At 40.5% G+C, this 18,075-nt stretch overlaps 1 protein-coding gene across 1 annotated transcript in view; it reads right to left on the reverse strand.

Moving 5' to 3' along the window:
* The window catches only part of POLR3B (RNA polymerase III subunit B), a 180,542-nt gene that overhangs the window by 114,461 nt on the left and 48,006 nt on the right, over positions 1-18,075 (reverse strand). The window contains exons 8-11 of the mRNA XM_019515336.1: positions 17,943-18,060; positions 14,472-14,580; positions 4,189-4,311; positions 2,223-2,339 (exon numbers count right to left, since the gene is read on the reverse strand). Coding sequence (XP_019370881.1) covers positions 2,223-2,339; positions 4,189-4,311; positions 14,472-14,580; positions 17,943-18,060 — 467 coding nt within the window. The remainder of the gene's footprint in view (positions 1-2,222; positions 2,340-4,188; positions 4,312-14,471; positions 14,581-17,942; positions 18,061-18,075) is intronic.

Raw genomic sequence — 18,075 nt, forward strand, 5'->3', positions numbered from 1 at the left:
TCTAGCCATTATGTTTAGGGTTGGGTGCAAAGCGTGCTTGGAGGATCCCTATGAAGTCACGACATGCTTGCTGTGGGAGTGTTTGTCTTTTTCCCTCCATATAGTCTACATTTTCTCAGACTGGAAAGCAACAGCAACTCTGAGACAATCTTTTCTTTTTAACTTTATGGAAGAGGGCTTAGAATCATAGAAAATGAGGATATGAAGGGACCTCAGGAGGTCAGCTAGTCCAATCCCAAGCTCAAATGCAGGACCATCCCTGACTATTATTTCTTCAAAACACATTTAAGCAATGAACTTTTGGCCCTTTAAAATTAAATAGGGCTTTCTAAAGAGAAAACTTTAGTATTTCATAAATAATGCCAGACTGATAACACTTTTCCACGAAGGAGATCTAGCACATGGGCAACTCAAATGTCTCCTGTACTTTAAAAACCACTCACAAGGAAGACTGTTGATAGGATAAAGAGATCTTTGGCTTCTGCTAAGATTGTGATCATTTAGTGCTGAAAACAATGGAAAAAAAAAAGTCTTTCCTCAATAAGACTGACTGCTTACAGAGGCTCTATTCACCCACTTTTACATGAAAATGAGTACGTTATGCTCACAAGGAAAGTGACTCTACAAAATCCAGCTCTGTTTCTGTTCATGAATGTAGCACCCAGACTGCTGTCTAGCACTGCAGGTTGAGACTATATGATCTCCAGTTAAAGCCAGGGCAACAAATCAAACAGCAGCATTTTCTAGTAGTTTAGCTAGCCCTCTAATGACTTATTTGGGGTTCATTTTGAGTCTTATTTTTCTATATTTAATCTTTTTCTTTCATATAAAACCTCAAGAAAATGCATTTGTTTTCCCCCTTACCTCCTCAGAAAAAGAGGGGCTTTCTTTATGTCTTATATGAAAAAAAGATTAAAACAGAAGTAACTGGCCTGTACCACAGAGTGGATATTCCAAGACATTACAGAGGAGATTTTCTTAAAACATGTAACTACTCTTTTAAAACCCACTTTTGCCACGAGAATCACTCATTATCAGCTAACAAAATGGTAGGGCTGATGGGCAGCTGGAGAAAGTTGATGTTGATCTAATTTAATTAATTAAAAATATATAACAATGCATTTAAAATAAACATACCAGATACTCTCTTCTTAGCCCTTCACCTTTTATATGTTACTGATCATCTTATGTAGCAACCTCTTTAAGGAAGGGATTGAGACAACCCTCTCTTTACACAGCTGCTAACACAGCACAGTCCTAATCCTTAGTAAGGTCTGTGTGGACTTCTCTAATATAAATACATGTACTTTCAAAGAGGTTGGAAATTGTATTCTTGGTGACCACTGCTTCCAGGGTCCAGCCATAATTACCCTTCACCACTTTTCACTGTTGGTTTGGAATAACGGACAGCAAAAAAACCAGACCGATAATGTTTAAATGGATCCAGAGATTAGTGTCATACAAAGCAGGGTGCATTGCAGTTCAGGTCAGAAAAAAAGCATATTGCTATCTCTCCCCTGCAATGTCTGTAAATCTGAAGAGGAAACGTCACTTGATCAGGGCTCCCCAACCTACAGCCTATAGGCTGGATCTGGCCCATGAAGTGATTGGATCTGGCCTGTAGCAGCACAAGGTAAAAAAAACAAAACAAAAAACCAAACCCAAAGAAAGCCCCCCTTAAAAAACAAACGTTCAGCAGTATGCAGCTTGCTCCAGTATGTCTGTTGCCTCTGGCAGTCCACTCCACAGTACTCCCTCCAATGATGCTCTCTTGGTGCCTATGACAAGCACTATTAATCCTCACCACCAAATCTGCCCCTCACCATTGCTGCTGAAGATGGGAATCCATTACCTGTGCCACATGCCATGGATGTGCCAGCATGTGGTGGAGACAGCAGCAGACACCTTGGGTGTTGCAGAAGGAATTGGTAGCTCATGGCTGTGGCCGAGTCAGAAGTGGAAACCCACCACTCACGAGTTGCTGACCCAGGCACTAAATGGAATCTCTCAACTCAATGGGTCCTGGAACCACCTTATCTCCATTAGGCACTCTGTTATGCTGTTTAATGGTTTACTGAAATGCAAAGGACTCACTAGAGTCCTATGCCAGCTTCTTCATTCCCTTTTTTGGACTGCATTGCTTTTAAGTCTCTAATGGATCACTTGCTTCCCAACCCCAAAATCCCCCCATGGTCTACTCAAGTTAAGAAGATGCTACATACGGGAACATGAGTCAGGATAGTTGATGCTAGCAGCTCACGAGCTTCTTCCATCTTTGTTTTCTTTGGGCCTCCCCACATCCTTTGCCTTCGTACCTTGTTTCCTATGTACTTTAAGGCCTGTCAAGGGAGATCGACACAAGATTTAACACTGGCAAACAATGTTGTACATGTTTTCACATTATTATAGTCTGTTAGCTGTGAATAGTGCTCTTACAAAGTTAAGTGAAAAAAAACACACATATCTATAAATAATTTATTTTCTTCATAAATATCACAGGATGCTTCTCAGGTGATCAGCCCATGCACATAACAGACAATAAATAACATTGCACATTTCAATATCACACATGGGTAACATTTAGAAGCGAGTAGGAAATGGTGAAGGACTATAATTACCTCAGTACAGGGAGAAAGAAGGATCAAGGGAAAATTAGCAAAAAGGCTACATCTCAAACAGAGCCACTAACTCCAATTAACTTCTTATCTTCAATTCTGTCTCTTTACTGATTGTCAATTTCATCACGTATAAAAAATTAATCACTTGGACCTAAAATTACATAATTTAATTTACTTTCCTTGTCACATCTGGGTACCTATAGCTCCCATTATCACATCATATGATAGAACCCTCCCTTAAGTCAAACCTATGCTCACATCCCTTCTGTGACAAGGAACGTGGGCTCAAAGGCCATTTTTACATATGTAAGTGCTGCAATGCTGGGCACTCTGAAAAGCACCCAGCACTGTGTCATTTGCAGTTGAATACGTGGCAAAATGTGCAGAGCTGAGAAAGTGGTGGTAGCACACTTTGGAACTAAAACACATAGAAGGTGTTTAAGTTCAAAAGTGCACCGCCACCATTTTCTGCACACTAACACACATTTCACCACTTACACAACTGAACATGGTGCAGCACAGTTCACATCAGCTTGCACGTAGAGCAGACTCAATTAAATCGAGTCTTCTCCGAAGGAGCGGCTCTCCAGCACGCTGTGGAACAAAAAGTTGTGTGTATAAAATGCCCAAAGACATTACAGCGACTTGCTCAATGTCACGAAGTCTGTAGCAGAGTTGGAAACTGAATCCATGTCTGTCAAATGTGAACAAAGTGCACTAAACTGTCCATGCATCTTTCTTCCCTAAATACCATCATCTCTGTGCAACGTGTCTTCATTTCATTTGGCACTTCTTGCACAGAACATTTACTTTACAGGTTTTTCTACTTTCTTTATGCTTCATGTCTTCAGTTGCTTCTCAGTTGCTCCTCAATTTTATTATTTTAATTCCTAAAAGGGCTTCAAAGTTCAAATCCTGACTTGTTCCAATTGATGAAAGCAAGAAAAAGCGAGGAAAAAAAAAAAGGGCCCAGTTTATCAAACCCAAGATTTCCTGGAGACAGTTTTCACTATATTTATAATGGAAGAGCAGGAATAATACTAATCTTCAAAATCTTACTCTAACATAATATACATAAGATAATGTATATGATAAACTAGCCACCAGCAGAGCAGCTGGTGTTTCAGATAATTAAAAAAAAAGAAGTGTTCATAGTCTGAAAAGAGTTCCGGCTAGTCCTTAAGGGGATGGACAGTAGCCATTACCATTTGTTTTAGACAGTGGATTGGAATCTGAGTAGAATCCACTCCCAGTGAAAGTGGTCAAAGCCACAAGTACAAGGTTACTTGAATATATGATACGACTTGCTTAAAGTAATATAATATTATGGCCTTTGCTACACTCCCTGCAGACACTGAAGACAGACTATTTGGCATCCACGTACAAAAAAGCATGCATTGGCTTCATTTCTTCTTAGATAATTAGAGCAGAGATTCTGATTTTGGGCAGTACCTGTCAAAAAAAGCAAAAGCTAAGAAATACGTGAAACTGCTTTGTGAACAACCCTCATGCAAATGGCAAATATTCAACATTTAGATTTCATGGCTGATGGCCAGATGAAAAGACACACCTGCATCTGTGTAAAAATCTGAGCTTTTTGGCATTCTTCCAAACTAGGAGCAAATGCAGCCATCACGTGTTCCTCTGTACCAATCATCTGTACAATCTCTTGGTCACTTTCAACACCCATGGCCTAGGAAAGGAAGAAAAAAAGACAGAAATAGCACTGGCTTTATGTTAACTCACTGACATTTGCTTATGCTAATTTCGTATTGTTTGTCAGTATTACTTCTAAGCAAAAGCTCGTTCTTCTCTCAGAAATTGTGCCATCTGGTATTGGCAGCACATACTCAAGCTATGGAAGAACCTGAAATGGAAATCCTGATAAGCAGCAGGAGAACAAACACTCTGGAGTGCCTTTTGCTTGTGTGCTCTCTGCTCCTCATTTGCAGGAGTTTATTTTTGTTAAGAAATATTATGAAACTTAAACACTGACCAACAGTAACCTTACAAATTTAACAGAGAAACTTCATTCAAGAGCTACAGTAAATAAAGGAAGGTGACGTTACCTATGAGATCATACACGGGTTCTTACCCTAAGCAGTTCTGCAATCTTAATTGTTTGTGTTACAGCGTATGCTATTTGAGTAACTTTTACAATTTGCTTTCTTTGCAGCTATGTGCATTTAGGAGATGACTTCACTACAAAATCCCACTTGAAAGCCATTCTATTATTTCACTGATCCTTAGACACCTTGTTATACTTTATACTGTGGAAAAAGCTTAATAAACTAAGAAAGCGCTTAACAGGTTTAGAAAAATCTCTCTATAAATAAGTGTTTCAAGGTGGCAGCCAGCAGTGCAGGCCTTTGTGGATTCCAGATGGTGCTAAAGCTTTTCTCTTCACACATTTGTCTGGATTTCTGCCATATCAAGAAACAGGGAATAATCTCCCTAAACCTCTTTTGGCGGAGTAATAATATGCTTCTCAGAAGTTGTGGGTAAGTTATGTTTGCATTCATATTCTTCTTTAAGCTGAACACAACAAAGACCATTGTAAATAATGGCCTAGGTAAACTGTAGTTCACTGGCTCTTATTAAAAACGGGCAGTGTGCCAGTCACATATTCCTGAAAAAATGCATGAATACCTTGGCCTTCCTACTGTCTTCACTGGGGTGTTATCCTACTTCACATCTAACTAGTGCCATCCCTTCTGACAAAGGGGACAACAAACCTTTTGAAAGATGTTAACCCCATCTCTACACTTTTCAAAGAATTCTGGCCAGTCCTTAAAAAGAATGGTTGGTGGCCTTAACTTTTGGTTTTACGTAGTGGATTGGAATCTGACTAGAGTCCACTCCCAATGAAAGTGGTTACAGCCACAGATAAAGAATACATTATGGGATGCACCATAATCTAAGAATATTTCGGTTTCAACGCAGACTGGCTTAGTCCAAAGTTAAATGATCTCACCAATCCAGATCTGGGGGCAAGGTTCTGATACAATTAACCTCATGATTGACACTCTAATTCAAATCCATGTAACAAGTTGTCACAGGCAGTAACTAGGCTCCATGACCTCAAGGTCCTTTTTCAGAGTAAATACCAGAATCTGGCCTCAAAAAAAGGTAATAATTGTAATTCAATGTATTCAAGATTTGTAGCATTCCCAATAAATCTACACTAAAGGAACATGAAACATCTCATCAGGAAAATCATTAGTGCTCTTTATGTATTAGAAGTAAGAGAAAAGGAAAGAATCTACAAAAGCATATAAGGCTCTATACTACATGTGTAGCTTGCGATGAAACTAGCTTAAAAGATGGAACTAGCTCAATTTAAACCCTGTTATAGCAATCCTCTCAGAGAATTTTGACAATGAGAGGCCCTGTTAAAGCACAGTGCCAATTACATTATCACCGTGCATCTAGACAAGCAGATCTGGAATATAAAGAATACTTGAGACAAGAGGAAAATTCAATTATGTTTAGCCCTTATAGGTTAGTTTTATTACTGAAAATGTACAATGCAACAGAATTAGCATGCATAAAATGGGTTAAGTGAGTGGAAATAATCTGTTATACTAGGTACTTCTGTCCATCCTAGAACAGTATCCCAAGAACTGATAAAGCCTAAATTAATGCATTCCTTTTAAAAACCAACCCAGAAGGAGGAGTTATGTTATGGCTCAGTATGTGGTGATTTAAGATGCTTTCTGTAGCAACTAACCTCCAACCACCTGATCTACTTTACCACCAGACAACAAAACAGGAAAGATACTGTTGTAAAACACGACGCATGCAGAAGACCCACCATCGTGTGCTGCCAGCTTCTACCAGCCAAATTAAGTTGACAACATCTGCCACAGTTTGAAAACTGTGGGTCAAGGGAATTAACTTACAAAGCAAGATTGAGAGAGGCAGGGTAAATAACTGAGAGGGGGAGTGCATTGCATTAGGGGTTTCTACCCAATCTTCCCTTCATTTCAAATTAAGGTCTTCTTTCCAATCTCTTTTCTACCTGTTCTTCATATTTAATGATTAGTCAGAGTTTTATACATTGTGGATAAATGGTTTCTGCACAAGGATTTGACAACAGGTTCTTGCTGAATATATATTAATTTTGAAATTTCAATTGTTGTTGGTTGCTTAATTGAGATTTAAAATGTGATTAAAATTGTCTAAATACTTCTAAGGCAGGGTGGACAAAATGATTTAACAAACAAACAAAACAAACAATGAATTTCCTGCTAACTGTATTCACATTTAAATGAATTGCTTCAGAATCATTTTATTAATATCAGTAAATTGATTGGCATCACGTTGTCATGAGTTGTTTCTTCATACTATGAAAAGTATGTTACAATATAATGGAATTAACTGCTCATCTAAAATCAGCATGTATGCAATGCTAAGCATGACAGACAAATAAAACAGGTCTTTGTTCATCCGATATGTTCACCAGCTTGATTATTCAAGTTTACCTTAATGCTCTCTTTTCATCAAGTGTCCTGACGCTGCATCGCTCGTGCGCAATGCCCTGCAGGACTGACACCTTTAACATTCAAGACAGCTGGGATCTGCCACCCCAGAACATTATTACTTGTTACAGCAACCCTCAGGGCAGTACTGGGTACTGTACAGATATGGAGGGATGGTGTTGGATAAGTTTGGAATTAAGAACAGAGGAAGGGAGAAGTATTACAAAATAGAAGCAAGTTGTTCAGGGAAGAGATCCATATATGGTTTAGATGCGTTTTCATTAATGTCAAAAATGGAACGTTTAGCTGTTGCAAAGAAGGAGAGAGGGAGGAAGGGAAAGCATGTTTGTGAGAACAAGGCAAGGGAGGACAGGGAGGCTGGGCTGAAGCAAACAAGTGAACTATAAGAACGTCCAGAGTTCAAACTGTAATATGTAGTCTGCTGGGGCTGTGCTGCCTAAAGAGGTATGTGTGCATAGGAGGACACAAACCCAGCTCTTTTTCTCTCAGCCCACATCTTAATGAGGATGTCTAAGAGTTGCCATGGCAGTCCCCTAGAAGGCAGCTGGGTTACAAACTGGAACTGAGACTGGCAGGTGACTAGATTAAAAGATGTCAGAGAAGTTGACATCCCAGGTAGAACAAGTCTGAGACATCTGCGGTTCAGAAATAAGCTTTATGGAATTGGGACTGTATAAATTCCCAAGTCTTGCAGGTCCATAACACATTTAAAGTCACCAGTTTGGTGGTTTTTTGGTGTTTGTTTGTTTAAGATTATATGCTACAAGCTTCATATTATTGCAAAGTTACAACCATTTCTTAGTGAAAAAAACATAAATGCTGTTCATTTCTTTCTTTGTAGGTCCCACTGTGCTATTCACAGGCCTTGCCACATACAATGGTTAGCAAGTCTCCTTTTAAAAGAGAGTTCATTGTTATTTAAACTTTAGAATCTTGACTTTTAGGGCACTTTCCTAGGATGGCATTAAGGAGGGCCACACGGCATCCTTTTACACACTTTCTCAAACCAGAAGCAATAACTTGTTAGCATAGCACTAGATAAATGCTGGTAAGCTCTTCTGAGAGCACCACAGTAAACCTTCCATACTCGGTCCAGTTTGGACAGTAGCATGTGCAGAGTGGGCACAGTGCACTGCATTACAGTGCTCTCTCATGATATACTGCAGCAGTGTGGAAGTGTTCCTGAAGTTCCCCTTGGTCACCTGCAAAAGTCCTCAGCAATGCAGGTGCAGCAAAAGATCTTCTGTTATTCCAACTCCTATCACTCACCTCACATCTACAGCTGCTCAGAGAACAGAAGAGAAAATGTTTGGGGTTTTTTGCCTCCCGTAGAATATACTGTTGCTTGCATACACTACAGTAACTGTGGTTTCTCAAGATGATGCAATCAGTGTGAACCGGTGCAGGAGCCTATCTGAAAAGATGAACTTGTTGGGCCTGCACAGGGGCTTTGTGCCTCCTCATTTCCCTGTGCAATGCCAGAGGCCAGCAGGCTGGCTGTAACATGCCCTCAGTTCTCCCACAATTCAAAAATTCAGCCTGTACTGCTGAGAAATCTGCATGAAAGCAAGGATAGAGTACAGGTTGTGGGATGCATACAGACAAAACTGACAAGAACCAAGGTTACTGTAGGATGATTAAGTGTTCTCTTTCTTCCAGAACATGTCACAGGGTGGAGCCCACTGTAGGTGACTGGCTAGCAGCATCCTCCGAGGATAGTGGGAATGAAGAGCAGCAACTGCAATAGTCAGATTGAAACACTACTCTCCTGGACTTGGCATCAGATCCAGCAACTAAGTCCAGTGCCTCATACTGGACACATGTGAATAAGCACCTTGCAGATTTCCAGTACTGGTACATTGCAGATGATATTGCTTAAGTTTTGGTGATCTGAATCTTAAAAAAGTCAGAGGGAGATGTACACTAGCCAACAGGTTACACAAGAGAAGGCATTATGCATTCCAAGTCTGAGATGAAAAAGCTTGGTCCTTAGAATGGGTAGTTGTGGCTACAAGTAGATATGGATACAGTCTAAGATTGAATCCTGGCAGTGTCATATTACACAGCTCAAGAGTGTGGATCTGCTTTCCCTTATGTCAAACGGGTTTGGGAAGAATACAAAAGTTAGCTGACTGGTTTAAGGGAAATGCTGGAGCTGTCCTAGGAATAACGTTTTGCCCAGGGTCTCAGTGCCATCTTATCTTTATAAAATGAGGCATATAGGGCTTCAGCCATGAGTACCTGACACATACTCACTTCGGGACAAAACTGCCTTTTGATAACCATCACCTTGAGTGAGACAGATGGTTGGATCATTTTAGGGGCTTAATAGTTGTATAGAAGGATAACATTCACCACAAGTACTCATTTGTCATTTGGCTTTGAAAGTCACCCTCAAGAATAGTGGAGCCAGTGGAAAGTCACATAAAAGGCACTGAATCTCCTGTAGAGAATGCAGTCTGCTCTGCACCATGTAAAACAGAGATTTGCCCTTGGTGGCAGAGCAGTTGTAGTTATACCACATAGCTTGATTACTTCTTTGCCAAAAGGTGCCTACTCACTAAGTTCTACAGAGCACTATGGTTTTACTGTCTGTCACTATTTGCAGTTGGCTAGAATGGTTTAAATAGGATCGATCCTATTTCTCATTCCTGCAGCATCTACAACTAATAGTCTGTATAGTATCACAAATGGTACTACAGCACTTTCTGAACATTAGTAGGGTGCAGTCACCAGTCAAGCGCTATAAGGACAAAGTGTTTTCAGCAGTGATTTCCAGGGCAGTAGGCTAACCTGAGAAAGAGTTATATAGCCTCTAGAAGACCAACAAATAGCATCACAAGTGGCTGAAAAATGCAAGACAAGTCTGTACCATAATAGCCTGTTGCCATCTTCCCATATTCAATAAGGTCTGAAATCGTATTATCTAAACTCTGGCAAATTGTTTTTCCATGGAAGTAACCCAGGCTCATATGAACTCTATTTATGAGGGGTAGGTAACAATGTTTCATACATCACCAGCTGAACAAAGAGATAAGAAAAAAGTCCAGGCTCAGTTTCCTGGGTACAATCTGCCTCTGATAAGCCAATGTCTACCCACTGGTAGGGCATTCTTTTTCCAAACGCGTGTTTTCATTGTAGCAAGACATTTCACGGACTCTCAGTGCTATGGAGATTCAAAAGAAAAGTACTCTATCCTGGTAATGTTTTAGTCCCTCCATAAATCCAGATATGTTCTATGGGTTGGGTACTTAGCAAAAGGAAAGTATGTATCCTATGAGCCAAAAAAAACACAACACATATCAGTCTTGAGACCAAGCTGACGGAATAATGGGGGCAAGCATTACTGTCCTTACCGACCTATTTGTCATTCTCTTAAAGTCTAGGACAGGGTGAGGATCTCTTTCTTCCTCAGTACAAGAGCACTAGAAGACCCTTCCTCTGCATTATTGTGGTATCTCCTGAAAGCCATTACATTATTTTTTGTAACAGAGTACTGTAAGAAACATAACTGAAGAGGAAGCAATGGTCAAAAAAACAAAAACAACAAAAAAAAACCCCACCTAACTGGATGGTGCTACCATGGGTGACAGATGTCTGGCATCTGTCCACTGGCTGTAATAGCTGACCAAACCTATGGAAAGAACAAGCCAGTTCACCAGGAGGCCCAGATGAGCAAAGAGAAGACAGACACAGCTGGGGTTTAGTCTCCTGATACAATCCTAGGATGGTCCCAATGAGGCTCATAACATCCCTGTCAAATATGCTGTCTTTGGGAATGACAGAGGAAGAAGATGGCTGCCTCTGAGTACAACAACACAGACACCTTCTGGACAAGTATTTCAGTTGGTGACCATGGGACTATGGCTATTTTGTCCTTACAAGTGTTGGTGTTAGAAGGGCTTGCAGTACAGCACAGAAGTATAGATCTCTGTTCTCCAAGATTCAAGAACAGGATTGACTCTTCAAAGCACCTCGTCCATCCAGTCGTTGAGGAGCTTCGTGCTCTCAAAAGGGAAGCTCCTTTGTTGCCACCTAGAGGTCTTTCAGCATCCCAGATATCTGTAACCAGAAGTCCAGACTGCTACTGCCTTGGCCACCAATTAGAGATGCATCAAACTTGTTCACTGCCTCTTCCAATGCTGTTTTCATTACCCTTTACCCCTCCCTGATGGTATGTGTCAGCTTCTCTCACCAGCCCTGCAGCAGCCTGGATAGGAAGGGGGTTACTCTTTCCCACGTCAATAAACTGTGATTTGTGAACCTGGCACAGTTGCTTGTGGTGAAAAACTGGAGAGAGACTGGCAAGTAATCTCTTTCAGATGACAACCCCCTGGAGGACCTGATCCGGACCACAAATAACAGAAGTGATATCCAGGCTGGAAAGGTTCTTATAAACAGGAAAGTACAGCATATTTTTCTGAAAACTATAACACATTACCTCTTATCCCTCCAAGGGTTTATAAGATCATAACAAATAGATCAACTTAGCACCTTGAAAATAAGGAAGTCTTTGCTGGCTGAAAAACTATTGGTGCTCCTCACCTTCAAGAGAAAAAAAACATTTTATATATTTGATAGATGAATTTAACTAATAGGAAAGTTCCCATGTTGCCAGAGAATTGCTAGCTCACATAACTAACCCATCTGACATCCTTGTGATCAAGCAGCAGTCAGCATTGACTGAAAACATGTCCCCCACCTCAAATGAACAATATCCTTTATTTTCTGTCTTATCTTCTATGTTTTTAAAAGACTTGTGTAAACCAAAATACAGTTCTACATATATAGTCTTTCATGCCCACATCTTAAATAACTTCTACAAAAGTAGTGAGCTAAATACTTGTACTATGACTAGAAAAGATTGGGGTCATGCGCTCAGCAAGTTTGTGCCCACAGTTTAAGACAGAAAAAACTGCTCTTAACCAGAGTTGTGTGGACAGGAGAGGAAAGGGGCAGGGCAAGGGAAGAGTTGGTATCTGCACCAAGATTCCTTCTTAATGAAGACTGCCATGGGATCTTTTACTTCCCCTTGGATAGTCAAGAGATGCAACAGATGGTACCTCAATATGCCACATCACTGAAAGGACAGCAGAAAGATAAGGAAAACTAAGTGCCACTAGATGACAAATCTTTCAGGATTAGTAGGTAATTCACAGAAAATGCTCTATTAATGCGCGTAACTACAAATTTCTATGCCAGTTTATAAAATACCTTGCTGACTAAACTGTAGGAAATAGAAATGATCAATTACTATATCCTCCCGGTTTAAATAATCACCAAGGGAACACATACAGGGAGGGAAAGCACTTATTAAATTTGATGAATGCTCATCAGAATATAACCAAGTTGTCATCATTGTGCTTGAGAAAGCTTTCTTGCAGTAGCATCATAGTGTAGTTGAATATTATATATAGCAATCTCTCTCAACCCGTGGGTTGCGACCCAAAAGTGGGTCACAAGAATATATGAAAGGGTCATGAACAAATCTTAAAAATGGACTCTCCTTTAAAGAAGAAAAAGGTGGAAAACCATGGCTTTGCCTTTGGAGGCTGTAAAAGCCTGCAAGAGGCTGCTTGGGGCTCACCATGCCCCACTCCTGCACACACACACTTGCAGGACTGGGGGTGGGGGGCAGCAGGCTGAGAGTGAGGGACACTGGGTCTGGACTGGCCAGTGTTTACAAATAGACCTGGGTACAAAAAAGTTTGAGAAACACTGCTATATAAGAGATACCTGGATGTATGAATAGGTAACAAGAAGTCATAAGAATCCAGGTCTATAAATAGTGGTAAAATCTAACTACTTAGTACTTGGGCAGTCAGACCAAGCACTACATAAGCAAATTAACTTTTATCCAATTTTCTAGAATAAAAAGAATGTTAAGACCATGACTTCTGACACTTTTACAGTGTACTTCTACCCACAATCTTTCCTTAATCCCCTCTAATTAACACTCGTCACTAAAAACAGAAACAATATCCTCAAGCTACTTGAGATCTGCATAAATCAGAGATAATAGATACTTTACATTTGTTTCTCAAGACTTAATCCAAGTATTATTCAGTTATTTTCCCTTTGTAGAAACAACACACTTCACAAAAGAAAACTAATTCATAAAACTGCTATACTGCCAAAATAAATTATTTTATAGGTTACCAAACTTCTGTAATAGTTGCCAGCAACCCAGGAGACAGCTCAATATTGCTGTCTGTTTTGTTCTGATGTTATGAGCAAGTGCTGCCCTCTTCTGGCAATTATTTCAATTTACCAAAGCCAGTTTTATCTCCACTGCATTGTTTACATTTACACTGGATACAGTAAGAATTTCACAGAAAGATGAAAGCAGACTTTACAATTCACTATTGCTGGTGGGGGACTTCAAAGTTATGAAAGTAAATGATTGGAGTAATTTGATAAATTCCAGACATTGGTAAAAAACTTCTAATCTAAGAAACATTTTAATCTGAAAAATCAAAATAAACCAGAAGGGTCAGGCAGAACAAAGAAATAAATTAAATAAATAGAAACTTCTTCCCACTATGACTTGCCCTTCCTTCCAATGAAAAATACAGTAGTTCTAACTTATCTCTCTGCTCCTTTCTTAAAAGAACTAGCAACCCCTGCAGAGGTTTGCCTCTCACTTTCCCTCTCTTTGCAGCCCCATTTTAATCCATGCTCTGGAGGAAGGAAAAAAAAAAAAAAAAATCTTTTCAACCTAGGGAAATGGGTTTTTCCTAGCCATATCAGCCTCTTGTGAACCAATATAAAAACAAGAAGTTATTTAATATTTGACCACACAAGTTATGTAGGATTACAAAAATTTGCATGGATACAGATATATGAAGCTAACGTATTGGTCTTAGAAAAAAAACAAAAATTTCTCAATTCAAAAAATTTAAGGACAATATTGTTACTTCCACCACAACTGAATCTCACACACACACGGAAAGAAAACCAAACTAGTGAAATGCTACAGAATCAACACCTTAAAGATCTTTCAAAATACCACTAATAATCCATGAACTAAGGATTGTTTATGTAAACTTACTTAAAAATAGAAATAACTATTATGGCTTTGAAATAGCAAGAGCAACTTTGAGCAATTCAGGAAGAATTGAACATTTGAATATTTTCCCCTATAGCTCTGCATTCCACTCATCTCTCATAATATGCTATGATCCCAGATACGGCAGGATGAAAAGCAACTAGAATTCCTTCAAAGAAATTATGAAATCTTTCATACTGCTATAGATTTTGCTGCTTTAAAAACAAAAAACAACACAGCCTCTCCCCCCGACCCAACAAAACCAAAAGAGATAAAGAACTCTTTAAACCAAAGTTACAGTACCTTAAATATGATAGCAATGGGAATATCTTCTGATAGGGTGTTATGCCTCAGATAAAATTTTCCTTGTTTCACAGCCATATTTGTTCTGCTCTTCTTCTCGTGAGTAGAACTGAAGTTGAAAAATTATTATTTTACATATAAACAGTATCTTTTATGGCAATTCTTTTGATGTCTTCATTATAAAGCATCACGCTTAGCCAGTCAGAGGAATGCATTCCAATGTCTCAGAAAAACTATCAGCAACTATTATTTCTAGTCCAGGTAACAAAAGGACATTACTTCTGATAAGGCATGTTAATATTTATATTTAGCAGGATGGCAACAAATGAGCATTTTAAAACATCTACAAGTGCTTCATAAACAGACATTATCCAAAAGCTCTAGATAATAGCCAAGTACTTGTAGAAGTGTTAGAGTGATATCATACCCAGGAAGGTCCAGGAATTAGGCAAGAGGCAAGGACTTTTTAAGATGTTATTTTCTTAGGGTGAGAGTTTTTTTTGTTTGGGTGGTTTTGTTAATTGGATCAACTGTGTAGTTGGGATAGAGTCAGGCAAGCCTCTGAATACAAGATGTTCTTCAGGTTGACCTGAAGAAGAATGTCTTGCATTCAGAGGCTTGCCTAACTCTATCCCAACTACAGTCACTCCAAAAAAAGACATCACTCTAGGAAATCCTTACCAAGAACTTTTGGGCATAGGCCTGTGCTGTTGTTGGCCTTTTGGTCTCATCTGGATTATTTGTGCAACAGTAGCCTACTAAGAGACACATGTGAAAAACATCTGTTAAATAAAACAAATGTGATAGCATTGGCTCTTATATATCATAGCAATAAGCACCTTGTGATGCACTGAGTTTGGTTAAAAGTGAACACAAAGATGATCTAAAAATAGAAATCATTAGTTAAGAATAAAAGGCATAACAGACTACATTCAGTATTCAACAAATTGAGTAGTACAGAAAAAATCTAGATTTTTTGAGCCCAGAGCAAGCTAACTTAGCAAAGAACGTTGTGTTCCCTCCACCCTATAAAGGTTATTTTTCCCTTGAATGGGATTCAAGTTTCTTCTCAATAATACTACTCCACTTAGAAATTTCTATGTCCGCTCCTTCTGTCCCTCTGAAGCAAATCAGCCCTTGCAGAGCCTGTAGATCAAAGAACTTATATAAAAGACAGGTAGTTCCACCTCTAGATGAACAATTAAAACCACTCTAGGTTAGCATGACTGAACAGTGCTATTTTCCAATGGCCATTTTTTGGTTAAAGTAAATGGAACTTGTCTCAAATTGGTAGTCAAGTGACGGGAAACAAGTGTCACTAATTCAAAAGTCCCTGCAGAGAAGATGGAGCCACCTACCCTTCCTTAACATACAGATCCTACAGACTGCAGTATAGTGTACCCTTCTTGACAGAGTAAATTAGCATATGCTGAGCTGGACAATGCCATGGCTGGATCGTTAAAAGTACTTGAGTCAGCTAGTTTTAAAGCTTGCTTGGGAATCTCCAGGCTACGATGGAGTGTAGACATAGTCAAGACCTCTCAAAAACACTAAGGTTAAGCCACTGGTGAGACATCAAGATGAGACTAGTGCTATCACAGTCCAGGCTGTTCACAATCAGTGACTAAACATATGACTTGGGCTGTGCAATAGCCACCTCACCAACCTTCAGAAGTACTGAACTATACAAAGTTTACTCCTAACTCCTCAAAGAGCCTTCTGCATAGGATGCAGCTGTGGAAAGTCTGTATCTATATGTACCAAAAGTTATTCAACACATTCCTAGTATTACAAAAGACTGCAGATCAAAACTCTGATATCTATCAATACAAGGTTTCCTACAACAGCTTTCATAGGATGTTAATTTGGGACTTAGACAGAGAACCAACCCCTGCTTCCAGTGAGGCAATACTTTGTTACTAGCTTAATAGGAACAAAGCTGGGCAAAGACTACCTATGTAGCATATCATTTATTTTCTGCATTGTACCAAAAAGCATCATTGAAAAATTTGCTATAGATTTTGTATCAAATACAAATTTGAACTTGCTACATTAACTCCAAGACAAACCCTCAGGTCTTCAAGCAGCTCCACTGATTTGATAGAAGCTCTGTCTAAGCAAGTGTGACAGCCCCCCACCCAATTCACCTGCCCGTGGCAACACAAACAACCAGAGCGTATGTGAGTGAGCCGGCACCATGCCAGTTGGAAGTGTGCTCCCAGTTGACACAGAGCCCCATGACAACAGACCAAAGTGCATGGGAGACAGGGGCAAGGGCAACTGGCAGCCAAGAGACCAGAAACAGGTCCAGCTGTTCTCAACCCTACCAGAAGACTGGATGCTCTTCCCTCTGTGGGTGAAGCCAAGGAGGTGCAGCCAGGGCTAGACAACTGACTGTACCCTACATGGCAGCTGAGGAACCAGCTGCATCTCTCCCAGTGGAGACTCATGAGGCAGCAGTGAGTATGGGACCCACTGGACACACCACAGAGATGCTGCCAGCAGGCCCCTTGGCAGGTGGCACTGAGCAAGGCCTTACCCGCAGCACAGCAAGTGCTGAGCACCCATCCAAGGATGCCTGCCACAGGACCGTATCCCAGTGGAGCCAGCAACAGGTACCCAGGGGCTGCCCACAGCGGGTAACTGGGGAAGAGCTCCCCAAAGCAGTGCACAAACTTCACAGCCCCACCAGTGATGCCCACGGACCTGGGATTTGCCAGCAGGTGGCTAGGAGGGAGCACAGGCCTCATAAGGGTGCAACAGTGGCCACCCCAAGGCAAAGCTAGACCTGGTCTGGCGCCAACCCAGGAAGGGTCCACCCAGAGAGGGCATTCTCAAGGGTCCAATAAGAAGAGGAGAGGGGGTATAAAACCTGAAGTAACTCACACCCCAAGGGGGAAAAGCTTGGGGCAGCAAAGTACCAGTGCCTTGCTTGGCCATCAGGCTGAGCTGTTTTGAGTTTATCTGTTTAGCTGCCATTCTTTTATGTTTCAACATTAATGTGAATAAAAGGATGGACCCCTAAGGATCCAAGCCACAGCATAACACCATGGGATGGCCCACGTGGAAAACAACTACAGCCCAACGAACAGCAATAGCACTTGAACAGAAAGGGGCGAGGTGTAGCGGAGGAAGAACCTCACAGAAGATGCACCACTACAGTCAGATCCAGCCTGCAGAGAACCACTGGATCACCTACAGGCGAGTACAGGGTTATCTTGGAACATCAAGTCACGGCAGGTGAGTGGGCCAGGTGTAACATGGCCCAGGGGCACAGGACACACCCGTGACACTGGGCCAGTAGTGCCAAGCGTGAGCTTGTCACAGCAAGCTTCAGTACTAAGCATAAAACTAACACTGGTCCTGGATATGTTTTCAGTATTCTTTTTTCATTAAAACTGAAGTAAAAGAAAACAACCCTAAATAGTAATATATCCAAGACACGCATGTGGCTGCAGTAATTCCCCATACCTGGTAACAGAGGCTCCAACTGTCCCTTTTCTATCAGCTTCCACAATGATCCTGTTTTTGGACAACTGCTCTTGAATGAGAATGACTTTCTCTACACCTTTAACAATGAAGTAGCCACCTATAAGCAGAAAAG

This window comes from Gavialis gangeticus, unplaced genomic scaffold (genome assembly GCF_001723915.1).
Source record: "Gavialis gangeticus isolate Ggan-Ray unplaced genomic scaffold, GavGan_comp1, whole genome shotgun sequence".
NCBI lineage: Eukaryota > Metazoa > Chordata > Crocodylia > Gavialidae > Gavialis > Gavialis gangeticus.